Below are 27,235 nucleotides of genomic sequence, written 5' to 3'. Positions count from 1 at the left end.
TTGAGTGTTGATCTTGGAAACAATCAACCGAACAGCTGTCTCACATCAGGGTTTCTTTAAACCAATGGCATTGCTGAGTAAACGGTTAGCTATTTTTAGATGTTTGGGCAGTTGCTGTCGATGGAGGAGGCATAGACCCTAAGGAACAGGAGCCAACTAACTTCCAGAGCAAAATCTTCCCTTTCTCGCATCATGTTCTAGAACAGGGGTGGGCTACTATGGCGATTTTGCAACCTGTGGACTTCAACTCCCAGAATTCCCGGGAATCCTGCTAGGGATGCTGGTTGAGGAATTCTGGGAGTTGAAGTCCACAGGTTGTAAAGTTGCCAATAGTTTCCCACCCCTGTTCTAGAAATCTGGGGTTCAGCTCAGGTGCTATTCCGTGGTCATTGGTAGCAGGTCCAGGCCACTGCAATAGCTTTCAGAAATCAAGGGAGTCCTGGACTTACGACCACAATTGGGACACAATTTCCGTTGCGAAGTAAGGAGGTTGTTAAGTGAGTCATGCCAGATTTTATGACCTTTTGTACCACAGTGGTGATTCACACAGTTGTTCAGTGAATCCAGTTTCCCCGCTTGACTTTGCTTATTAGAGGTTGGCTGGGAAGATTGCAACATTAGAATAACAGAGTTGGAAGGGGCCTTGGAGGTCTTCTAGTCCAACCCCCTGCTTAGGCAGGAAACCTACACTACTTCAGACAAATGGTTATCCAACATCTTCTTAAAAACTTCCAGTGTTGGAGCATTCACAACAATAACAATAAACAAAGTTAAAAAAAATACAATTAAAATCCCACAATTAATTAAAAACTCCCAACAGATCAGACAATTTGTTTAAAAAGCCATGTCTTCAGATCTTTGTGGAAAGAACAGAGGTCGGGCTGAGATGATGTTCTTAGAGAATTTTCTTTACTGTCAAGTCCCGATTTTGGATCACAGAAAAGAGTTTTACAGAATAAGTTTTTGCAAGGAATTCCGTTAATTGCTATGGGAATATATTAGCCATTAGACCAGGAGAGTCAAACTCAAGACTCGGCCTCACCCCAAGATTGGGATGCTTAGATCTGGCCTGTGGGGCAACCCTGGAAACAGAAAAGGACCTGCCTGGGGTGCCTCTGCCAGCAAAAATGGAGCTCGGGAGGCAGCCCACGGCCCTCCCAAGCTCCTTTTTTTGCTGGCAGAGGGTTGCAGGATGCTGTCGCAGCCAAAAACGGAGCTTGGGAGCCCGTTTTCGCTGGCAGAGGGCTCAGGCCACCACAGGCGTCCCCGACACGAGTGACGTCGAACTTGCCACAGCCCCCCTGACCCCTCAAAGTCAAACACAACACTGATGTGTCCCTCAATGCAATCGAGTTTGACACCCCAGTATTAGACCTTTGATATGCTTGTGTAATGGGGTGAGCTCCCGTTCCTTGTCCCAGCTTCTGCCAACCTAGCAGTTCGAAAGCAGGTAAAAAATGCAAGTAGAAAAATAGGGACCACCTTTGGTGGGAAGGTAACAGCGTTCCGTGCGCCTTTGGTGTTTAGTCATGCCGGCCACATGACCACGGAGACGTCTTCAGACAGCGCTGTCTTTTCGGCTTTGAAACGGAGATTAGCACTGCCCCCTAGAATCGGGAACGACTAACACATATGTGCGAGGGGAACCTTTACCATTACCTTATGTCTGTGTAGTTGTGCACAATAGGGAAATTAACACATGATAAGGATGTTGGGTCAGACATAACCTTTTTAAAAGTTGCCAAGAGGTGTTGAGTTCTGGCTCTCGAGTGCTCTAAAACAACTTGTCCGTCATGGCATCAGAAGTTCAGAGTTTTTTTTTTCACTTTGTTTCTTAGAATAGTGGCAGAAGGAAGACCAAGTTTAGCAGCTTAAAATTATAGCTGATAGAGCAATAATATTAGCTGTAGCAGTAATGATGAAAAATTTGGCATATCTTCATCACAGCTGGATCATCCCGGGATGAAGTCTGTTAAAGAAAGTAATTTGTCTTATCAAGGAAGAAGGCCAGATGTATTTATTTATTAGATATTTTGCCTTTCATTCAGGAACTCAGTTTGAAATACCTGGTGTTTCTTTTTCCTAGTTTCTCCTATTTCAGCCCTATGAGTCACAGTTTTGGGATGTTTCGTTGAACGACCAAAAAGAAAGTGAGGTTGTAAACTGGTCATGGATCCCGTGATTTTCCACTTAGCAACTGCAGCACTTGTCATCAAAGGAGGACTGCTTGCATAAGCCAATCCTTATGCTGGCAATTAACATTGCTGCCATATTGCTAAGAACTCCGCTTGTGATATTTTTTCCCCCTCCTCAAATTGACATCTAGATGAAAACGGATTGCAATTGAAATTTTGCAAAAAGGCATATTGTTTAGAACAGGGGTTCCTAATCTCTCGGCCAGGACCCACTTCCAGGCCGTGGCCTATTTGGAATTTGGCCGTGCGAATGGCTGGTGCACACACAGCTCAACTTGCGTAGTACCAAGACAGGCACTTGTGTGGGTGCGTGCCAGCCTTCCACTTGCAAACATCGGGATGTGCGCATCTGCACTGGCTCGCCACTTGCACAAGGGCTCCATGGCCTCTTCCACCCCCAGCCAAGCCACAAAAGTTGGGAGCCGCTGGTGTAGAAGAACAGCAAGAGCTGCAAATCTTTTACAGGATGGAATTTGCTCTTTGCTTTCTGTTTTGCAAGTGGCCTTTTCCCTCATTGATTGAATGAAATATTTATGCAACAAATGTTACTTTGGCTTAGTAAACCCATTTCTTAATCAGTGAGCAATGCACGAGTTGAGTTATCTGTGTGGGCAAAGTTCTTCCATACAACATTTTGATATGTTCAGTTTAGGTTAGCAGGTCTACAAATGTTCAGATGATCCTGTATGGTAGATTAACAGCTTTTGAACAACAAAGTTATTAGCTGATTCATACTGGCTGGGGATTTCTGGGAGTTGTAGTCCACATTTTAAAACTGCTGAGGTTGGCCTAGCGACTTACAGTAATCCTCAATTTATGAACACAATGGAGCCCAACATTTCTGTTGCTGAATCATTTGTTAAGTGGATTTTTCCATTTCTTGCCACAGTTGTTAAATTAGTAACAGGGTGGTTAAGTGAATCTGGCTTCCCCATTGACTTTGTCAGATGGTCGCAAAAGGGAGATCACATGACCCCAGTGTCAGGTTTCGATGTCATCTCAAATAAAATAAATTGCATTTCCAAACAAATAATCTTTGAAGAAATCTTTCATTTGATTAAGCACAACAACCTGTCCCCGATTGTGGCGTAGCCAACAATGACTTCCTGACCCCAAACCTTCCCTTTCCGTTCCCCAATTCTCTGCGTCTCATTGGCCCTCTTCCAAATCACTCTCCCCATATCTACTACTTCAGCTCCCAGGAATGTCCCCCCTCCCATCTCATCTCCTAGGGGATATTATCTTCAGGGAAAATAAGTAGGTGAGAAGTCAAGCGTCCTCTTGCCAGCTGCCCCCTCTTCTCCTTCTTATGTCAGCACTAGAGTAAATGCAGGTTGACGTGCTGACACCTAGGACATTTCAACCGTCATAAATGAGCCAGTTGCCAAGCGTCCAAATTTTGATCATGTGACCATGGGGATGCTGCAACAATCATAAGTGTGAAAAAAAGTCAGAAGTCACTTTCTTTCAGTCTCGTAACTTTGAATAGTCACTAAAGGAACTACGGTATTGTAAGCCAAGGACAACCTGTACAGGTTGTCCTCGACATATGACTGGTTGCTTAGTGAATGTTTGAAGTTATGACGGACACCCCAAAAGATACTGTTCTGCCCCAGCTATGGATCCCAAAGAACATAGCACACACAAAGTTTGTACAAAACTTAAATTTAGTAAAATAACTCAGTCTTTTTCAAAACAAAGGCTGTTAATAAACTTTCTTAACAGCCTACAAGAAATCAAAGATAAAGTAATCACAATCTTACTAAGGTTGGCAGAAAGCCCAGAAGCAATTTGCAGAGAATCCAGACGCGAAGTAGAACTAAAGTTGTTCCCTACAAATTGCTTCAGTCGGCGTTCCTCCTTAAATGGGCTAAGGGAGTGGCCAATTAGCCCCAAGCCTTACTCTCGAGGAGCCACTCCTGCCTTTTAGCCGCTCTGCGCGCCCGTGCATCGAGAAGAGGCTCCTCCTCTTCATCCTCTTCACTTAAAGGAGCTTCTGGAGGTTCTGAAGGCCCTGGCTGAATCCCTGCTTCTGGCACCACATCTTCTCCAGCCTCCTCATTGTCTGACTCAGGTGCCAGCTGCACAGGCTGCTGTCGCAACACCACACCAGCCTCCTCGCTGTCAGAATCAGCTATAATCCGCACAGACCGCTGACGGGCCACAACAGATACTTACGACCTAATTCTGAAGTCCTGACAGCTGCCCCCCCCATCATACCACCATATTTATGGCTGTTTGCAGCATCCTGTGGTTACATGACTGTGATTTATGAGATTTTTGTCCCAAAAGTGGCATTTATTTACAGTTTTCGGCAAAAATGTCCCATAGTGAACAATGGGTTTGCTTAATGACTCTGCAGGTTTTCTTAACAACTATTGCAAAAAGTCATAAAATTGGGTTGGTCATGTGGGTGACCACATTTACAACCAAAATAATGTACGACTGCAGGGCCCCATTACAGCCATAAGTTGAGGACTACCTGAAATAACATTGGAGGAGTAGGGAAGAATTGGAAATAGTCAGGTGTTAAGTTCCTATAATTTTCTTGTCTTAGATCCTTGCCAAAATTGGAAGGTATAAAGGCAGAAAAACAATCCAGCAAAGGTTTGGGTAGTATGCATGGAAACAGCTTGTTCTGCAAGAAAAATGAGTGTGCTGCTAGTGCAAACAAATAAACTTTTATTTATTTAAAATACAACCCCCTCCCCGCTCAGTGAATTACATGGGCAGATTTGCCCTGAGATGCTGTCTGATTTGTGATTTCTACCCCACCTAGAGCAGATACCTGTTTTAAGATAATTGTTTCTACAGCTGCGATCCTCAAAATATTATTACCAACTTATGCAATTCTGATGTCCCACTAAGGATAGCTGGCAAAAGTATAAAAAGAGGACTCTTTCCTTAGCATCTCTAATAAAGGAGAATATTTGTAGCTCAGGGTTGACATGAGGGGTCCTTGGTGCTCTCTGAACTTGCTTGTTTTCTTGCAGCTGTTTCATCATTCCAGATCAACATAGATCACGAGTCCCGAACCCCTGGGCCCTGGCCCACTACCACGGCTGTGGCCTATTTGTAATTGGGCTGCGCAAGTGGCTGGCTGTAACATGCACTCATGCACGCAACTCAACTTGCTCGACCAGCGGGCTGGTGGGCACTCACACATGTGCATGTCAGCCCATTGCTCATGCAAGTCGAGCTGCATGCATGCCAGCTCACCATTCATACAAGGGCTGTGTGGGCACACATGTGCCAGTCCTCCACTTGTGCGGCCGAGTTCCCTTCTCCCCCAGCCGAGCTGCCAAGCCCCAAAGGTTGAGAACTGCTGGCATAGATTAACTCCAAGGTTAACATGAGACCAACAATTGTTTGTTTGTTTTTGTTTTTATTGGATTTATATACCGCCCTATTCCCGAAGGACTCAGGGCGGTGAACAGCCACAGAATAAAACACATAAATACAAAAAATTAAAATAGAATAAAAACAAATTAAATAATTTGGCTGAGACAAATTTAAAATACCCAATAATTTAAAAACAAATTAAAATTTACATTTAAAAGGGGAAAAGATTTAGGCCAGGCCAGCTTGATGAAATAAGAAAATCTTGAGCGCGCGACGGAAGGTGCGCAGATCCAGGATCCTCCGTATCTCCGGGGGGAGCTCGTTCCAGATCGTAGGTGCCCCCACAGAGAAAGCTCTCCCCCTAGGGGCCGCCAGTCGACATTGTTTGGCTGACGGCACCCGGAGGAGCCCCTCTCTATGGGAGCGTACTGGCCGGTGGGAGGCTATTGGTGGTAGCAGACGGTCCCATAAATAACCAGGTCCTAAGCCATGGAGCACTCTAAAGGTGATAACCAAAACTTTGAAGCGCACCCGGAAGACCACCGGGAGCCAGTGCAGCTCGCGCAGGAGAGGTGTTACATGGGAACGCCACGACGCTCCCATAACCACCCGCGCGGCCGCATTCTGCGCCAGTTGGAGCCTCTGAGTGCTCCTCAAGGGGAGCCCCATGTAGAGAGCGTTACAATAGTCCAGATGGGAGGTGACGAGGGCATGAGTGACTGTCCATAGGGAGTCCCGATCTAGAAAGGGACGCAACTGGCGAACCAGGCGAACCTGATGAAAAATCCAATCAAGTAAACAATACCCCAATCAAGAAACTGCCAAAGACCAACAGTGGACTGCCCTACCAAAGAATCTCTAAGACCACCCTCCCTAACACAGACAGGGCAAGCCACCAGAATACCTATAAACTGACAACAAACTGCACTCCTTACTAGGGTAGTACTGATGATGTTACCTAGTTTGGGTAATGAAATGTCTTCAAGAAAACAAGAAAGCTCAGAGACCACCATAGCATCTCTAAATAAAAGCCACATTTTAGTGATGTATATAATTCAGCTGTGAGAAACATTTCTTTTTCCTAATTTTGTGCATTCATACTACTTTCAGATAGCTAAGCAATTTTCTTCTCTGCTGATGAAAGAATGTGCGAGAAATTTGGGGTCAGAAAAGGCCAGGCAGGAGATTAATGATCATGTTGTCTTGAGTCATAAAGTTTTCCTCTAAATTTCTTTTATTCCACAGTTGGGACAAACAAGGCAGAAAAATACATTTAGGGCAACTGTATCTCGGGAGATATGGCTGCAACACCAACTGTAAATCAGCTAAATACAATTGATTTAATTTAATCAAGGTTGTGTAAATTCAAGACTAATTGAATTATAGCAATTAACCTGAATTAGTTATCTCTCAATCATCATGCTGGAGGGATTCATCCCCCTTTTAACCTCTTCGGTTGCTTAGTAGTTTATGGCTAATATGAATTTTTTAATCTTTAAATTTAATACTGAGGGACAGAAAATGCGTAAACTATTGTAGAGTAATTTATTTGGAGTAAAAGATTGTGGTGAGGTGTGTAACAACATAGCTGATAGGTTTAGAAAACTGAAAATGGGGGAAAAAGCAATATTCTACACCCATGAACAGTTGGCTGGTATAGCTAAAATAAGAGCCTTCTTAATTAGGATGGTGAGTTTTAAAACCTTGGTACTTAAAATGCAATAATAGGAGTCCTTGACATTAGGATTATACTAGAGTGCAACCATTCTCCACTTGGTATTCTCCAGAAAGTTCTCATTTAGCATATCTGGATAAGATTGTTTTCTTAATGACAAATGTCATGTGGGGGCAATAAGCTGACTTTGTATAAATATACAAAAGTATGAAGGCTATTGCTTAGCACATTGTAAGCCGCCCTGAGTCTCCGGAGAAGGGCGGCATATAAATCAAATTTTTTTTAAAAAATGTCAATGTTCCTTTGGTTTTAGACACGGGACTTCCTGTGTCGGAGGAAGACGATTTGAGTAGCCCTTTCTCAAAAAACAGGCTTGGTGATGAAAAACCTGTGCCCATTTTGGCGGCTATACCTACACCGTTGCCCTTTTCATTTGTTAATCTGTTTGAGGTTGACTGGAATTAGAGTTTTGAATCACCTGACATTTGAATCATCTTCTCTTGGTTTGAGGGAGAATAATTGCTGTATTAGGTTGCATGTGTTACTTCCTCCTGGATTTTTGTTCCCTAGTGAACATAATGAAAATGCACGTTAACCATGAAGAGAAGCAGAAAATTGCATTGTAGTATAATGAATAAGGGATTCATCTCCTGTTTGATTGATTGGAAGTGTTCTCGCAGCCAGTTGGCACTTGTTAAGTGAAGGGGATAGAATATAGCATCATAGGGCTGGAAGGGACTTTGGGGGTCTTCTAATCCAACCCCTTGCTCAAGGTAGGAGCCTTACACCATCCTACTCAAAAGGTTGTCCAGTTTATTTTTGAAAACCTCCAGTGATGCAGCACCCACAACTCCGGGAGACAAGCCATTCCATTGATTAATTGTTCTCACTCTCAGGAAATTTCTCCTTAGTTCAAGGAAATTTCTCCTTAGTTCAAACGGGCCCGTTTCCGGCCTTCCCAAACTTCCGGTAGGCCTGTTTTCCCCCCTCCCCGAGTCTCCGCGCGCGCCCTGCATTTACCTGCATCCAAAAGGGGCCATGTGGGGACTTCTCGGAGGGGTGGGGTGGGTGGGGCCAGCCAGGAGTGGGATTTGGGGGTTCTCTAAACTGCACAGAATCTTAGCTAGAGGTTCTCCCAAACCCCTGCGAACCCTCAGCAGCTCATTCCTGGTTGAATCTCTCTTTAACAAGCTTCCACCCATTACTTTTTGTCCTGCCTTCTGGGGCCTTGGAGAATAAGTCAATCCCCTCTTCTCTGTGACAGCCCCTCAAGTACTGGACGATGTTGTTAAATGAATGGGATGATGTTCAATAGATTTCACAGGATGAAAGAATCTAGGTTTTCCTTTTTGCCTGGGGAAAAAAAATATCTGTAAACATACATTGATACCTACCAGGGTGGATAAAAATCAATGATTTTTTTAAAAAAAATCAAAAGAATCAGATTTTTTAAATTTAAATTGGATTTTTTTGATTTTTATCGAATTTATTTTAATAAAAAACTTTGGGGTAAAAATCTATCATAAGATAAGTTTTCTATTTAAGATACATAAATAATTTAGTTTATTCAGCATGAAATGGAGCTTAGTTATGTAGCACAAGGCTGTATATTCTGCAACACTGGGACTATCGATGAGTCAACAGTGGGTCAAAGGAGTAGCAGAGATGACAGTTGCTCTTTAAAAATTATGATTTAAATCGAGTTGATTTAAATCAAGCCTTTTTACTAGTGATTTAAATCATGATTTAAATCAACTCGATTTAAATCAAATCCACCCTGATACCTACAAAGCCCCCTCTTCATTATGTGTGTTAAGTTTGTGGCCAACACAGCTGTCCAGTTTATGAACTGCAGAGCAAATAAGGATGCCATGGGTAATGTGATCCTCTGATGTTGCCGAACATATGGTACATTGGTTAAGCTCTTGGACTACGGCAGAGCTGGTCAAGGTCCTAGTTTACCTCCCATCATGAAACTCAATGGGTGATCTTGGTCAGCCCATTCAACTCAGCTTGAAGAGTTGATGATATGAAGCAAGGTTGGAGAAGTTTATGTTGCCTTGACTTTCTGGAAGAAAGGCAGGTTATAAATCCGAGGACTAAATAAGTTAATTAGGTAAAGGATTAGACTAAATGTTATGAAATCTCATACAATGAAAACATGGCAAACGCTTCATGTTGTGTTAAGAAACAAAACATGTTTTGTTTCACATCCCTGACAAGTGAAGTGGATGGTTTTGAAGCTCGGTGAAAATGAGCCAGGGAGACAAGAAATCTGAGAATGTCTGAATGAATTGCTGTTTTGTTTGGTGCTTGTGCTGTAACAGGTGAGGCTGAGGACAGAGAAGGGAGTCTTACCTACTTCTTGGTACTTCGAAATCACCAACAGTTGACAGATGCCCAGAGCTGCTCCGATCTGGTTTCATGATTATCGAGAAGTGACTGATCCTTGACAGAATGGTGTCTGTTTCATGGGCCTTTTGCGGTGTCTCCTGGGAAAAGTGGGATGATTCAGGAGTTGTTGAATTGCCCCAGAGCAATGGCAACCTTCTTGTCAAAACCGAATCAGAGTTTTTGAACTGAGTTTGAGGGGAAAGGGGATTAGGAGGCTGGGAGTGGGGTTAGGAATTGACTTGCCTCATTGCATTCCCTCCAGACTTTGTGGTTCCAAATTTGGGCGTGTGTTTATTTATTGCTATTGTGTATTTCTTTTTCTTTTTTGTAAGTTTCTTAATATTGTTAGATATGGGGGAATATTTGCATTGATCAAAGTTTTGTGCTTTTTCTCTTCCAGGGAAGTTATCCAATTTGGGAAGATTTCATAAATAAAGCGGGGAAACTCCAGTCTCAACTTAGGTAAGCTATTTTTCTATATTGGCACAGGCATTTCCATGTGGTAGCAGGACATACCTCGCTTTTTAAAAAATGGGTTTTCAAGAGTTGTAGACTGTTTGGAGGCATTACTTTGCAACCAGGCAGTGGGATTGGCTGTGCAAAGTTTGGGAGCAGTAAAAAAGAAACATGTTGAACAATGAAGTAGATTCCTTAAATATCACAAAAATTGAAGCATTCATTTTGGGCCCTTATTTTAGGGGAAACATGAGAGGCGGTAGCAGAATAAGGCTACTATGAATTGATTTATCCAGTTTTCTGATTTTTAATGTTTATTGTTTTTAATATTTTTAACATATAGGCAGTGATGGCTAACCTTTTTGCCGTCACGTGCCAAAAGTGGGGGGGGGGCACGTGCATATGTGTCCACACCCATAATGCGCCCCCCCGTTTATGCGCGCGAAACCCCCCCTCCCACGACCCCCACTTGGTGGGATCAGAAGGCCCATTTTCACTCTCCCCAGGCTCCAGAGGCTTTCTTGGAGCCGGGGGAGAGTGAAAACGGCTTTCCCCACCCCCTCGAGGCCCTCGAGGCCGGAAACGGGCCATTTCCTGACTTCCGGTGGGACCGGAAGGCCTGTTTTTTGCCCTCCCCAGGCTCCAGAGACTTTCTAGGAGCCTGGGGAGAGTGAAAACTGCCTCCCCCCACCAACGGCCTCCAGAGGCCGGAAACAGCTCGTTTCCTGACTTCTGGTGGGCCCAGAAGGTCCGAAAATCTGCTGGAGCTGAGCTAAGGCAGCGCTCACGTGCCCACAGATATGGCTCCCTGTGCCATAGGTTTGCCATCATGGGTATAGGGTCTTTTAATGTTTTTTAATATATAGATTTAACGTGTAGGTATTGGGTCTCCTGCTTTACCAGGGGGTTGAACTAGAAGACCTCCAAGGTCCCTTCCAGCTAACCTTTTTGCCGTCACGTGCCAAAAGTGGGGGGAGGGCACGTGCATATGTGTCCACACCCATAATGCGCCCCCCCGCTTATGCGCGCGAAACCCCCCCTCCCACGACCCCCACTTGGTGGGATCAGAAGGCCCATTTTCACTCTCCCCAGGCTCCAGAGGCTTTCTTGGAGCCGGGGGAGAGCGAAAACGGCTTTCCCCACCCCCCCGAGGCCCTCCAGAGGCCGGAAACGGGCCATTTCCTGACTTCCGGTGGGACTGGAAGGCCTGTTTTTTGCCCTCCCCAGGCTCCAGAGACTTTCTAGGAGCCTGGGGAGAGTGAAAACTGCCTCCCCCCCCCCAACGGCCTCCAGAGGCCGGAAACAGCCCGTTTCCTGACTTCTGGTGGGCCCAGAAGGTCCGAAAATCTGCTGGAGCTGAGCTAAGGCAGCGCTCACGTGCCCACAGATATGGCTCCCTGTGTCATAGGTTCGCCATAATGGGTATAGGGTCTTTTAATGTTTTTTAATATATAGATTTAACGTGTAGGTATTGGGTCTCCTGCTTTAGCAGGGGGTTGAACTAGAAGACCTCCAAGGTCCCTTCCAGCTCCATTCTGATTGATTGATTGATTGAAGATTCTGTTTTATATCGTTGTTTTATGATGTTGTAAGCTGCCCTAAGTTGCTTGATAGTGAGATGGGCAGCATATAGATTTAATAAATGAATTTTATTCGTGATTACATTCTGGGAGAATGCTCCAGATGCAATAAAGAAGGTACTTGGGGACTGAATATAGCCACAAAATTGATCGTTCGTATCATATATCAGTGTTTGTGCATTTTTAATTTTTGATTATCAGGCTTTTTCTTAAGAAGGCCGTGTTAGCTTTAATCTGTTGCATTAACAAGATGTAATCAATTTTCTAAGCATGGATTGTTTAACCATGGCTTGCTAATGAAAGCAGAATTACATGCTACCCTGTTTCCCCCAAAATAAGACATCCCCTGATAATAAGCCCAATCAGGCTTTTGAGCGCATGGCAATAAGGCCAAGCGCTTATTTCAGGGTTCAAAAAAATATAAGACAGGGTCTTATTTTCGGGGAAACACAGTAAGACATTCATTGTCATTGTCTAAGACATTCATTCATTGTAGTTTATTAACTACATTGCATTTTTCAAAAGTTGAGCAGGCAGACACCCCAGAAGGGGAACTTACAAGACAGGGTGGATTTGATTTAAATCGAGTTGATTTAAATCACAATTTAAATCATGATTTAAATCACTAGTAAAAAGGCTTGATTTAAATCAACTCGATTTAAATCGTAATTTTTAAAGAGCAACTGTCATCTCTGCTACTCCTTTGACCCATTGTTGACTCACCGATAGTCCCAGTGTTGCAGAATATTTTTATTTTTAATTTATTTTATTTTGAATTTGTATACCGCCCTTCTCCCTGAGGACTCAGGGCGGTGAACAGCCAAGTAAAAACATCAAGTACAAATATTAAAATACAGTTAAAATATACATATATGAATTTGGCCCCATTAATTAAAAACAATAAACAAAACACTTAAAAACACTTAAAAAATTAGGCCAGCCCGGCTTGCTGGAAAAGGAAGGTTTTAAGGGCACGGCGGAAGGCACTGAGGTCTTGGATTCTCCTTATCTCTGGAGGCAATTGATTCCAGAGGGTAGGTGCCCCCACAGAGAAGGCCCTCCCCCTGGGGGTCACCAGCCTGCACTGTTTGGCTGATGGCACTCCGAGGAGGCCCTCTCTGTGGGAGTGCACGGGTCGATGGGAGATCGTCGGTGGCAGCAGGCGGTCTCGAAGATAGCTAGGCCCTATGCCATGGAGCGCTTTAAAGGTGATAACCAACACCTTGAAGCGCACCCGGAAGACCACTGGGAGCCAGTGCAGCTCGCGCAGGAGCGGTGTTACATGGGAGCGCCAGGCTGCTCCCGTCACTACCCGCGCTGCTGCATTCTGGACCAGTTGGAGCCTCCGGGTGCTCCTCAAGGGGAGCCCCATGTAGAGAGCGTTGCAGTAGTCAAGGCGAGAGGTGACGAGGGCATGAGTGACTGTGCACAGGGAATCCCGATCAAGAAAGGGCCGCAACTGGTGGATCAGGCGAACCTGACAAAAGGTCCCCCTGGTTACAGCCGTCAGATGTTCCTCCAAGGACAGCTGCCTATCCAGGAGGACTCCCAGATTGCGAGCCCTCTCTGTGGGGGCCAACGACTCGCCCCCAATAGTCAGTGATGGAGTCAACTGACTATATCGGGATGCCGGGAGCCACAGCCACTCAGTCTTGGAAGGGTTGAGCCTGAGCCTGTTCCTCCCCATCCAGATCCGCACAGCCTCCAGGCACTGGGACATCACTTCAAGGGCATCGTTGGGGTGGCCTGGGGTGGAGATGTACAGCTGGGTGTCATCAGCGTACTGGTGGTATCTCACCCCAAAGCCACGGATGATCTCGCCCAGCGGCTTCACATAAATGTTGAACAGGAGGGGCGAGAGGACCGACCCCTGAGGCACTCCACATATAAGAGGCCTTGAGGTCGACCTCTGCCCCCCTGCCAACACGAACTGCGACCGGTCGGAGAGAAAGGAGGAGAACCACCGTAATACGGTGTCCCCCATCCCCAACTCTTCCAACCGGTGCAGCATGATACCATGGTCGATGGTATCAAAAGCCGCTGAGAGGTCTAACAGGACCAGAACAGAGGAACAACCCCTGTCCCGAGCCCTCCAGAGATCATCAACCAACGCGACCAATGCCGTTTCCGTGCTGTGTCCAGGCCTGAAACCCGACTGGAACGGATCTAGATAGGATGTTTCCTCCAAGAATTGTGGAAACTGTCGCGCGACCACACTCTCAACAACCTTCGCCAGGAAGCGAAGGTTGGAGACAGGACGATAGTTGGCCAATATTGCCGGATCCAGGGACGGCTTCTTGAGGAGAGGCCTCACCACCGCTTCTTTCAAGCCTCATGCTACATAACTAAGCTCCATTTCATGCTAAATAAACTAAATTATTTATGTATCTTAAATAGAAAACTATCTTACAATAGATTTTTACCCTAAAAGTTTTTTATTAAAATAAATTCGATAAAAATCAAAAAAATCCGATTTAAATAAAAAAAAATCTGATTTTTTTGATATTTTTAAAAAAATCATTGATTTTTATCCACCCTGTTACAAGATTTTACATTTGAGCAATGCTGGCTGTTTGGGTTTAAAATTAAAGGCAATTAAAGTTACAGTCTATGTTAAAGGAAAAGTGTGATAGAACTAATAGAAGAAAATATTTGTACCTCAGGGTTGAACTGTGGGGTACGTGGTATTCTTTGAGCCTGATCGGATTTTTTGCAGACATTTCATTACCCAGCTAGGCAATATCATCAGTGCATTACTAGTTGAATAATGAAACGTCTGCAAGAAAGCAAGCTCAGAGAGTTCCAAAGATCCCACAGTGATAAAGCTTCTAGGCATACTGCATGGTTTTGATCCTTGTCTGATGCACTTACTGCCTTACAGAAGCTTTTTGTATCTTAATTGTCAGTAAAACTGATCTTTTTCCCAGCTGGCCAGCGGGAACTGAAAATTAGAGAGGAATGAATTATGCAGCTAGTGAATAATAGGCAGATCCGTCTTACGTCCTGTTTTTGTGAGGATTCGAACGCATTAACACCAAAAAAGGAAAGGAAAAGACATCGGTTAGCAAAATCTGGAATATTACTTGCTCCCTGGAATTTATTTTCCCTAGCCAAAAAATCAAAGAAAGAACCAAAGATTTCAATGGAGCCATGCAGGATAGCAAATGCAGACTCTGCTCAGTGCAGGAATCGGAATGGAAAACTTCCAGACATATGACTCCCCAGCCTCTAGTGAAGAGAAGCTATTGTTGAATTATTCTTACTCTTAAATATTTTTTTTTTAAGTTGGGAAAAACTGCTAATACTGTCTGGGAAAGAGTAACTTTATTTAGAACTAGTGGTTGGGAATGTTAATGGAAGAATTTTAATTGATGTCAGAAGCCAATTGTTTCTACGAATAAAGGATTGCGTATGAAAAATAGTTATGGATTGGCAGCTATTTTAGAGGAAGGGAGAGAACAAGGAAGCTAACATAGTATAATAGTTAAGGTATTCTACCAGTACATCATCAATCTTGGGAACTTTGGATTAGACCAGTGATGGCTAAACTTTTTCTCATCGTGTGCTGAAAGCGTGCTTGTGCACATGCGACAGTGCGCGTGTGCGTACCAACACCCATAATGCAATGTGCACCCCCTGCGCATATGCTCACGACTCCCCCTGCCCCCCGCTCCGCATGCTCATGTGACCCCTGCCCCTGTTTTTGGCCTAGCAGGCCCCCCTGCAGCCTCCTGGGCCCAAAAACAGGCCATGGGTGGGGGGGGGCAGGCCGCACCACCACCCATGCCCTGTTTTGGGCCTAGCAAACCTTCCTGCAGCCTCCTGGGCCCAAAAACGGGCTATGGAGGGGGCACCACACACCCCGCGCTCCATCCCACCCCCCTGCGCATGTGCACGGGTTTCCCGCATGCGCCCCATCTCCCTGTGCATCCCGAAAGTCAGATGGCTGGCAGGAGGCACACCGGTCTGAGCTGTGGCACGCGTGCCATAGGTTTGCCATCACAGGATTATACCCTTAGCTCAACCTCACAGAATTATTGTAGAGAAGTAAAACGTTTTCAAGAAAGCCCAGTTGCCTTTTGGAAAAAACACCTCTGGGACAAAGAAGATTGCATGTTTCTTTCCACACCTATTTTTTTTTTCCTTTCAAGTTAGTCTCCAGGACCTTGTAATTCTTGGCAATATTTTTGGAATTGGTTTATCCTTGCCTTCTACTACAACCGAGTAATTGACCTGAAGTCACCGACTGACTGGCTTTGTGCCTAAGGCAGGGCTAGAACTCACAGTCTCCTGGTTTCTAGCCAATTCTTTAACCACACCACCAAACTGGCTCTCCGTTTTTTTAAACTCGTACTACAGAGCAAAAAGAACACGTAGGGCTGTGAGAAAAGGAGGACTAGGAGAAGCAAAGCTGTCTGGACATACAGTAAAAGCGGAGGTTTTACTGGAAAGAGTTATTGGTTCGACTGTCTCTTTGCTAAAAAAAGAAAGAAAGAAAGAAAGCAAACAGTAATTAGTATATTTGTAGGTTTGCTCTGGATGGCAAGTATGAAAATAAGGGGGAACCACTGTAAAATCGGGAAATGAAAGTCCATAACACATACAAAGCAACAAGAGCTACTTTCTCTTGCTTCAGGATGATTTGATAGCAATTGCATCTCACTAATTTTGTGAGGGGGAAAAGGTGGCTCAGTGGCTAAGATGCTGAGCTTGTCGCTCAGAAGGTCGGCAGTTCAGCGGTTTGAATCCCTAGCGCCACTTAATGGAGTGAGCTCCTGTTACTTGTCCCAGCTTCTGCCAACCTAGCAGTTCAAAAGCACATAAAAATGCAAGTAGAAAAATAGGGACCACCTTTGGTGGGAAGGTAACAGCATTCCATGTGCCTTTGGCTTTTAGTCATGCCGGCCACATGACCACGGAGACGTCTTCAGACAGCGCTGGCTCTTCGGCTTTGAAATGGAGATGAACACCGCCCCCTAGAGTCGGGAACGACTAGCACATATGTGCGAGGAAAACCTTTACCTTTAATTTTGTGAAGCATCTGGCTATATCCAGGATTGTATGATCATTACAGCTACTCCTCGAGTTACAACTACAACTGAGCTGTTGTTTTAAGTGAGACATTTGTTAAGTGAGTTTTGTCCCATTTTACGACATTTCTTGCCACAGTTGTTAACTGAATGGTTGATAAGTTAGTACCACCACTGTTAAGCGAATCTGGCTTCTCCACTGATTTTGCTTATCAGAAGTGATCATATGACTCTAGGACACTGCAACTGTCGTCACTATGAACCAGTTGCCAAGTGTCTGAATTTTGATCACATCATCATGGGGCTGCTACAAAGATCGTAAGTGTGAAAAATGGCCATAAGTCAATTTTTCCAGTGCTGTTGTAATTTTGAATGTTCGCTAAATGAACTGCTGTAAGTCAAGGACTATGTACTGATTCACATATCATTGATTGTTGGGGACAATATGCTGACTGTAAACAATTTAGAGAGTACTATAAAGTAGTACTTTGAAGTGGTTTATAAGTCTTAAGTGCTATTGCTATTCTGAGCTATCATGGACTTGTTAGGTTTGTGTTCTTAAACTGAGCAAAGATCCAGGGTCAAACGAGAAAATGTGATTGTGTATGTTTGTGTAGGGCACACACATCACACCTGCTGAAAAGACTTTCAGAAGCTTCAACTTTTTCTGGACTGGCACAGCTGCTTCTTGGGTTTCGAGGCATTGTTTAAGATGCACCCAACAGGTGGTTCCTGTGCATCACCAAATCAGTTTTTTACTTCTTGAATCCCTATTGCAGTATTTCGGTACTTCTGTTAGATAAGCAGAATCATAACTCTGTTTTGCTATGCTTGAAGTAACTCTCTTTATTTGCATTTGCCTATTATAGTTCATTTAAAAAAAAACCCACAATAAAATCATGGTTTACTATCACTCATGAACGGATCCAAGCTATAGAATGAGGAAGGCAGATATGTACTGTTATCTTGCCTTTGTTTCTCAACTTGGAGATAAGGCACTTAAAATAGCACCAGTGTGAAGCTTGCCAGCAGCTGTAAAATCTTTAGTTTTTCCCCCTCCTGATTTCAGGATTTTGGATTATTATATTTTTTTAGCTTCCACCTGCTGTGTGCCTTTCTTTTTAGTTCATCCCCAAAGTCATGCTCCACATTCCTTAAAATTTAAATTCGAATATGCAATTAATTAAGACAAAGAGAAGAAACAGTTCAGCGTTTTTTTTAAAGTGAACAGTGTGTCTTTAAAACCTACTTATTCATAAAATGCCTACTATATTTAGGGAATGTCTTATATTTGACAGAAGGGACAATCTGGGGAGCTGCTGCCACTCGATTAGTTTTGAAATGAAACTGAATGTCTATACAGATAGTCCTCGACTTACAGCCATTGATTTAGTAACTGTTCGAAGTTACAACGGCACTGAAAAAAAAACGACATGACATTTTTCACACTGTTGCTTCATTCCCACAGTCACATGATCAAAATTCAAATCCTTTGCAACTGGTTCATATTTATGACGGTTGCAGTATCCCGGGGTCATGTGATCCCCTTTTGTGACCTTCTGACAATGGGGAAGCCAGATTCATTTAACAATTGTGTTACTGAGTTAATAACCACAGTGATTCACTTAACAACTGTGTCAAGAAAGGTCACAAAATGAGGCAGAACTCAGTTAACAACTGTCTCACTTAGCAACAGAAAAAAATTGGGCTCAATTGTCATAAATGGAGGACTACCTATAGCAGTGATGGCTAACCTTTTTGCCATCGCGTGCCGAAAGCGTGGGGAGCGGAGGAGGGGTTGTGCGCGTGCGTGCCCATACCCATAATTCAATGCACCCCGCGCTCCCCCCCGCTTTTGGCACACGATGGCAAGGTGGGCCCGTTTTTCACCCTCCCCGGGCTCCAGAGGCTTTCTTGGGGCCTGGGGAGGGCAAAAACGGCCTTCCCCACCCCACCACAGGCCATCCGGAGGCCAGAAACAGCCCATTTCCTGATTTCTGGTGGGCCTGGAAGGCCCGAAAATCAGCTGGCCAGCATGTGCATGCGCATTGGAGCTGAGCTAGGGCAACGCTCGTGTGCCCACAGATATGGCTCCTCGTGCCACCTGTGGCACGCATGCCATAGGTTCGCCATCACGGACCTATAGAGTGTTTGGGAATTGGGGCTGAAAACATGGCTACTTTTGATTTTATTTGGCAGAAGTTTCAATTGAGAACCAAATTCCATTGATTCCAGACTACAGGTAGTCCTCGATTTACAAAAATTCACTTAGTGACCATTAGAAGTTTTAACAGCCCTGAAAACAGTGGCTTACAACCATTTCCCACACTTACAACCGTTACAGCATCCCCATGGTCATGTGATCAAAATTCAGATGCTTGGTAACTGACTCGTTTATGATGGTTGCTATGTCCAGGGTCATGTGATCACCTTTCACAACCTTCTGACAAGCAAAGACATTGGGGAAGCCAGATTCACGTAACAAGCGATTTACTAATTTAACAGCTGCAGTGATTTACTTAACAACTGTGGCAAGAAAGTTCGTTAAATGGGGCAAAATTCACTTAACAAATGTCTTAACTTTGGACTCAAATTGTGGTCGTAAGTCGAGGGCTACCTGTATATTACTTGGAAGTGTTGAATGGAGAGACAACAATTTGAACATCATGTAATTAAACCAAAGAAAAGTCTCTATGTACGCACATTAGTCATAATGTATAGTGTATGTCACTATATATTGATGTATCAATTTTTGAAGAGAGGCTGGCTTAGCTCTTTTTTGACCATGCTGGTGTGTCTAGGGTCCCCAACCTGTGGCCTGCGAGGGGTTTGCAACTGGGCCATTCCCCTCCCCTCCGCCCTGCTGGTCCGCAAAACGGGAAACGTTGGGGAATTCTGGCCTAGTAGACTAAAGGTAAAGGTTCCCCTTTAGTTGTTTCCGACTCTAGGGGGCGGTGCTCATCTCCATTTCAAAGCCGAAGAGCCAGCGCTGTTCGAAGACGCCTCTGTGGTCATGTGGCCGGCATGACTAAACGGCAAAGGCGCACGGAAAGCTGTTACCTTCCCACCAAAGGTGGTCCCTATTTTTCTACTTGCATTTTTTACGTGCTTTCAAACTGCTAGGTTGGCAGAAGCTGGGACAAGTAACGGGAGCTCACCCCGTTATGCGGCACTAGGGATTTGAACCGCTGAACTGCCGACTTTTTGATCGACAAGCTCAGCGTCCTGAGCCACTGCCTTTTAGTAGACTACTGAATCCTAATTTTACATCTGAAGCAGGCCACTTTGAGTTTCCATATGCTGTGGCTTATCGCAAACAGAACACAGCCTGAGTTAAAACCATCTTAAATACTTAACTCGAACATGTCAGTGATGACTTATTTTTCCGGCTCGCCAGCATTGTCGTAATACATCAACATGTCCTTTGACACAGGCTTCCTCAGATAGATGCATGATTCAAAGGTTTTATGGACATCCTGTTTCCCTTATGACTTCCATCTACTCCAGAAGTAGTTTTGTGGGACAGTTTCATGATGGGTGGTTCTGCAGGATTAATTTTGCATTTTGATGTTCCTCATGACATTCAATATGTCTTTGTCTCGGGAAGACATTTCATCTTGACGTTTACTGTAGAAGGCATCTAAAGCAGGGGTCTCCAACCTTGAACACTTTAAGACTTGTGGACTTCAACTCCCAGAATTCTCCAGCCAGCTATGGGGAATTCTGGGAGTTGAAGTCCACAAGTCTTAAAGTACCCAAGGTTGGAGACCCCTGATCTAAAATATTCTAACTTAAATGAAATGAAGTCGTCCCCCCCCCCCCCCCGCAGTTCCTTTATATGAAGCTTCTTGAGCAAAAGATTGCTTGGTCTGTCAGATTGGTCATCTAAGATGTAAACATCTTACAAAGGTGAAATGTTCTGCAACTGACTCATGAGACAAGCCTGGGTAAACTCAATGTAAATGTAAAATTTCCATTTAAAATGGTAAGATCATTAAAGAGAGACCCAACCTAGACCTTAGGAGAAGTTTGCTGACAGTGAGAACAATTAATCTGTGGAATGGCTTGCCACCAGAAGTTGTGGGTGCTCCATCACTGGAGATTTTCAAGAAGAGACTGGACAATTATTTCCCTAGGATTGTATAGGGCAGTGATGGCTAACCTTTTTGCCATCACGTGCCAGGAGAGGGGGGGGCAGGGGAGGGTCACGCACGCACGTGCCCACGCGCATGTGTGTGCAACCCCCTCCCCCCCACTCCTGGCACATGATGGCCTGGTAGGCCCGTTTTTCTTTCTTACCTGGTTCCAGATCCTCTCTGTGTATCTGGGAAGGGCGAAAACAGCCTTTCCCACTCCCTTGGAGGCCCTACGGAGGCTGAAAGGGCCCATTTCCCAACTCCCGGTGGGACAGGAAGTGACATTTTTTGCTGTCCCCAGCCTCCAGAACCTCTCTAGGAGTCTCTAGGAGCCTCTCTAGGAGTCTGTCGGAGCCTCTCTAGGAGTCTCTGGAGGCTGGGGACAGGAAAAAACGTCACTTCCTGTCCCACCGGGAGTGGGGAAATGGGCCCTTTGAGCCTCCGTAGGGCCTCCAAGGAAGTGGGAAAGGCTGTTTTCGCCGTTCCCAGATATACAGAGAAGATCTGGAGCCAGGTAAGAAAAAAAAACGGGCCTTCCCCATCCCCCCCCAGGCCCTCCAGAGGCAGGAAACAGCCTGTTTCCCTACTTCTGGTGGGCCCAGAAGGCCCGAAAATCAGCTGGCCGGCGTGTGCATGCGCCCCAGAGCTGAGCTGGCATGCCCACTAATATGGCTCCGCGTGCCACCTGTGGCACGCGTGCCATAGGTTCGCCATCATGGGTATAGGGTCTCCTGCCATTCCCTAGGATTGTATAGGGTCTCTGGCAATGGGTTGGATTAAAAGACTTCCAATGTCCCTTCCAACCCCATTGTTCTATGTTCTAAATAGTCTTTTTTTTTTTTTTTTTTTAAATTGATTTATATGCCGCCCTTCTCCGGAGACTCAAGGCGGCTTATAATGCGTTGAGCAATAGCCTTCATACTTTTGTATATTTTATACAAAGTCAGTTTATTGCGCCCACAAACTGGGTCCTCATTTAAGCTACCTTAGAAAGGATGGAAGGCTGAGTCAACCTTGAGCCTGGTGAGATTTTGGATTGATTTGCTCCCAAATCCTTGTAGATCAGGTGCCATTTGTTTGATTGCAACAGGTAGATATTTGCATTCTGTTACCTTATTGTTGTCTAAAATAAGTCCCTAGTTTATCCTTTATGTCAGGGGTGTCAAACTTAACGCCCGCAGGTGCCTCTGCTAGTGAAAATGGACTCCGTTTTCACTGGCAGAGGGCTGCAGAAGGCTGTCCAGGCTGAAAACAGGGTGCTGGAGGCCATGCTTGCCCCCCCCCCTCCATTTTCGGTGGCAAAGGGCTATCAATACAAACTAAAAACAAAACAAAGAGAAATAGTTCCTCTTTTTGCATTTGAGCATGCAAGAAGGGACAGGAAGGGAGAAAGGGAATGAGGAAAGACAAAGAAAAAAAAGGAAAGATGGGAAGAGAGCAAGGAAGGAAAAATAAGGAAAGGGGAAAGAAGAAAAAAGGAGACTGAAGAGGGAAGGAAAAAGAAAAGGAAAGGAGGAAGGGATGGACGGAGGGAGGGAGGGAGGGAGGGAGGAAGGAAGGAAGGAAGGAAGGAGATTATAATGCGAGTGAGGGAGGGTATCAGGGAAGTCCTGCCTTAGCATTTGGCCACCATAGGTGCCCCCAGCATGAGTTCTGTGTCACCCCTCCCCCTGGCCCTCCGAGGTCGAACACCAACCTGATGCGGCCCTCAATGAAATCGAGTTTGACACCCTTGTTTTATGTAGTAGCAAGATTTGATAAGGCAAAGATGTACCCTGAATACAGAATAATGTTTCCAGATGGGGGAACGGTCTTATGAATCTTAGATTGATGGAGTTGGAAGCGGCCATTTAGGACATTAATAGTCCAGGCCACTCCAGCTAATCACTGGACTCCAAACATCTGCATCTGCAACCGATGGTTATCTAACTTCCTTTGGAGCAATTTCAGTAAAGAAGAGCCTTATGGGTCATGGCATTTGATGTTAGCGTTCTAGTTTTTAATAATTTAAACCCACGATTTTATGTCATTCTCTTCAGAATGTCGAGATCAGGCCTCGGCTAATCTCTGGCGATGACATATTTCCTACTGCTGAAAATATTATATCCCAGCTCTTCTTTGAATGGGATAACGTACGCTAAGCCATGATTTCCTAAATTAGCCTCAGTAGGCAGAGTTTACACAATGCCGAGCCCCAGCTGTGGTTTATAAACCAGAAAAAGTTGGATTCTCATGACACGCTGGGCTCAAATCGGCATAGACTGCCCTTGTAAGGCCTCTTAGGTTTTGCTGGACTATCACTTAAACTTATCTTGTTGAATAAATCCCACATAGCTACTAGGTAGGTTCATAATGCTAAGCGATGAAGCGTGCTTTACTAATTGCACCAGTGAGGTTTTGCACAGCAGAGTAAGTCAAAAACAAATGAATCACGTACTTCAGTGCAATGTGCAGTCAATAAAGTATGCATTTTTGAGCATCCTCCTCTCTATTCTTTTTTAATTATATAGATAATCCTTGACTTATAACTACAGTTGGGAGTGGAATTTCAAATTGCTAAGCAGTGTGGATGTTAAATGAGGCATCCCATGACTGGTCCTGATTTTACAGTCATTTTTGCTGCATTCGTTAAGAGAATCACAGTCATTAATTGAATCTGACTTCCCCAATTGACTTTGTTTGTCAAAAGACTGCTGGGAAGGTCGAAAATCATGTGACTGCAGGTCACTATATTTGTGTGTGTCTGTGTAATAGGGTTTCCTGTTGGAATATGGAGGTTGGACTAGAAGACCTCTCAGGTCCCTTCCAATCTTATTGTTCTATTGTTCTGCCCCAGCTACAGACCCCAAAGAACGCAGCACACACAAACTCTGTACAAAGCTTATTTTACTCAAATAACTCAGTCTTTATCAACCAAAGGCTGTTAATAAACTGTCCTAACAGCCTACCAGAATTCTAAGTTATGGTAATCACAGTCTTACTAGAATTGGCAGAAAGCCCAGAAGCAATTTTGCAGAGAATCCAGATGCGAAGGAGAGTGAACTAAAGTTGTTCCCTATAGCTTATTGCAAGCGGCATTCCTTCTTAAATAGGCTAAGGGAGTGGCCAATTAGCCCCAAGCCTTACTCTCGAGGAGACCTCCTCCTGAGGAGCCACTCCTGCCTTTTGGCAGCTCTGTGCGCCCGTGCATTGAGAAGAGGCTCCTCCTCTTCGTCCTCTTCACTTAAAGGAGCTTCTGGAGGTTCTGAAGGCCCTGGCTGAATCCCTGCCTCTGGCACCACATCTTCTCCAGCCTCCTCACTGTCCGACTCGAGCGCTAGCTGTACAGGCTGCTGGCGCAGCACCACACCAACCTCCTTGTTGTCGGAATCAGCTACAATCAGCACAGGCCGCTGACGGGCCACAACACCTAGCTGTCATAAATGCAAGCTAAATGCTTGAATTGTGATCACGGGTCTCTGTGTGTGTAGTGTGTGTGTGCAACAATCATAACTCAGGACAAGGTTATATGTCACTTTTTCCAAGACTGTTGTAACTTTTAACCATCATTAAACAAATGGTGATAATTCAAAGACTATCTTCACTAATGTACCTCTGACTGCTATGTTTTAAACAATAAAGAAGTAAAGGAAGTCCTTAATTTACGACCACAATTGAACCCAACATTTCTGTTGCTAAGTGAGACATTTGTTAAGTGAGTTTTGCCCCATTTTACAATTTTTCTTGCCATACTTGTTAAGTAAATCACTGCAATTGTTAAATTAGTAACATGGTTATTAAGAGCCATCGTGGTACAGTGGTTAGAATGCATTGTTACAGGCTAACTGCTCACTGCCAGGAGTTCGATTCTGACGGGCTCATGGTTGACTCAGCCTTCCATCCTTTCGAGGTCAGTAAAATGAGGTTTGTTGGGGGCAATAAGGTGACTCTGTAAAACCGCTTAGGGAGGTCTGTAAAGCACTATGAAGGAGTATATAAGTCTTAAGTGCTATTGCTATTAAGTGAATCTGGCTTCCCCGTTGACCTCAGAAGGTCGCAAAAGGGAATCACATGACCCTGGGACATTGCAACTGTCATAAATATGAACCACTTGTCAAGCATCTGAGTGTAAATCACATGACCATGGGGGGATGCTGCAACGGTCATAAGTATGAAAAAGGGTCACCCTTTTTTCAGTGCTATTGTAACTTCGAATGGTCACTAAACAAATTGTTGTAAGTCGAGGTCTACCTGTAACTTTCTACTATTACTTATGGTCCCTTTGCAGATCTCTTCCGAGGTGGGTAAAATGCGGACCCATGTTGTTGGGGGCAATGTGCTGACTCTGTAAACCGCTTAGAGAGAGGCTGTAAAGTGGTATATAAGCCTAAATGCTATTGCTATTAAGTGGATCTGGCTTCCCCTTTGACTTTGCTCTTCAGAAGGCCGGGAGCAAATGAGATCGAAAAGATCATTACCCTTTCTTTGTTCTATATACAACTGTCTTATTAGCTTTTTACCGTCTAATAGTATTTTTTTTCTTCTTGTTTAGTGACCCAAATAGACTGCAACAATCTGTTTCTCATATTATGCTGTCTGTTTGTATTCTAGGACGACGGTTGTAGCCGCAGCTGCCTTCCTGGATGCCTTTCAGAAAGTAGCAGACATGGCAACCAATACGCGTGGTAAGCAGATGTGTCCAGGGTTTTTTTTTTTTTATTTTCCCTTTTTCCTTTAGCAGAACGAGCGTATGTGGACTGCAAAACCTGTAGGTGCTGTCTTACTCTTCTGTTTTTAAAAATTTGGCCATTGGGACCCATGGCTTATCTGTTAAGACATCTGTGAATATTCCGTTTTCCCTCCCCGAGTGTGAATCTGTGCCAGTGGCTTCAAAGAATATAAGCCAGAAACCTGTCACTGAAACCTGCTTGGTGTGAATAACGGGCATGTGTGGTTTCATTGGCCATCTGAATGGCTATTGTGGCTTGAAACAAAAGGGCTGCTTCAGTTTACTGGAAGAGAAATTTATCGGGGCAGATTAAGTCTTAAGTCTTGATTTTTGGAAAGAGTTGGGAGGAAAGCCACAGATCCATTAAATGAGATGCTCTGTGTGTGTTTGTATGCATGCGCACGCGCGCGCGCACACACACACACACACAGCATCTCATTTAATGGATTTGTGGCTTTTCCCCTAACACTTTCCAAAAATCAAGACTTAATCTAAGACTTTAGTGTATGTGTGTGTGTGTACACACACACACACACACTCACAACAGACAGCAAAAAAGGAGCCTTGGTAGTACAGTGGTTTAAAGCACCCTGTTATTAAGACTAGCTGCCTGCAATTACTGCAGGTTCGAATCTCGCCAAGGCTCAAGGTTGACTCAGCCTTCCATCCTTTCTAAGGTAGGTAAATTGAGGACCCAGTTGTGGGGGCAATAAGCTGACTTTGTATAAATATACAAAAGGATGAAGGCTATTGCTTAGCACATTGTAAGCCGTCCTGAGTCTCCGGAGAAGGGCGGCATATAAATCAAATTAAAAAAAAAAAAATGCTGGTTTGATGTCTGATAAAGCCCAGAAACTAGTGAATGAGATTTCACTGGACTATGGCTGTATAAAGATCTTGATTTACATAGGAAAAACATGGCTGAAAGAAATATATATATTTCTTATATAATCTCACGGTAAATATAGTATATATGTGTATATGTGTGTGTATACACACACACACACACATACACTATATTTACCGTGTTTACTATATTTACATTTACCGTGTTTCCCCGAAAATAAGACCCTATCTTATATTTTTTTGAACTCTGAAATAAGCGCTTGGCCTTATTGCCATGCGCTCAAAAGCCCATTTGGGCTTATTAGCAGGGGATGTCTTATTTTGGGGGAAATAGGGTAATACAATATATATGTGTGTGTGTGTGTAAAGAAAGAAGCAGACATCCTGTGAGCTCCGGAACTTAAAATTTTAAAATTTTAAAATAATTAAAATTTTATTGTACTAAGCTTTCGTCAGCCATCTGCTGACATCGTCAGAGTATTTTATTTATTTATTTATTAATTAAATTTTTATACCGCCCCCTCTCCCGAAGGACTCGGGGCGGTGGTATTAAACTGCCATTACAGTATTAATGGTATTAATATGTTAATACTGTAATTTAATGGTATTAAACTATCATTACAGTATTAAACTACCATTAGTTTAATACTCCTGACGATGTCAGCAGATAGCTGACGAAAGTTTAGTAAAATACAATTTCAATTATTTTAAAATTTTAAAATTTTAAGTTCCGGAGCTCGCAGGATGTCTGCTTCTTTGTTTACTAATATACCTGGAACTTGTATTTTTAGAATAGTTTGTAATATATATATATGAGAATTTGATAGGGTAATACAAGATATATATATATATATATTCAGTATTTGACTGTAC

At 44.0% G+C, this 27,235-nt stretch overlaps 1 protein-coding gene across 17 annotated transcripts in view; it reads left to right on the top strand.

Moving 5' to 3' along the window:
- MTSS1 (MTSS I-BAR domain containing 1) overlaps positions 1 to 27,235 on the top strand; it is a 165,012-nt gene that overhangs the window by 11,023 nt on the left and 126,754 nt on the right. For all 17 annotated transcript variants that reach the window (XM_087891392.1, XM_087891389.1, XM_087891391.1 and 14 more), the window contains exons 2-3: positions 10,007 to 10,068; positions 25,399 to 25,472. In XM_087891392.1, the coding sequence (XP_087747518.1) occupies positions 10,007 to 10,068; positions 25,399 to 25,472 (136 nt within the window). The remainder of the gene's footprint in view (positions 1 to 10,006; positions 10,069 to 25,398; positions 25,473 to 27,235) is intronic.

Source organism: Pantherophis guttatus, chromosome 3 (assembly GCF_059756535.1).
Source record: "Pantherophis guttatus breed Tessera chromosome 3, ASM5975653v1, whole genome shotgun sequence".
NCBI classification, from domain to species: Eukaryota; Metazoa; Chordata; class Lepidosauria; order Squamata; family Colubridae; genus Pantherophis; species Pantherophis guttatus.
The sequence above is the reverse complement of the archived record's forward strand: the minus strand, read 5'-3'. Positions and strand labels throughout refer to the sequence as shown.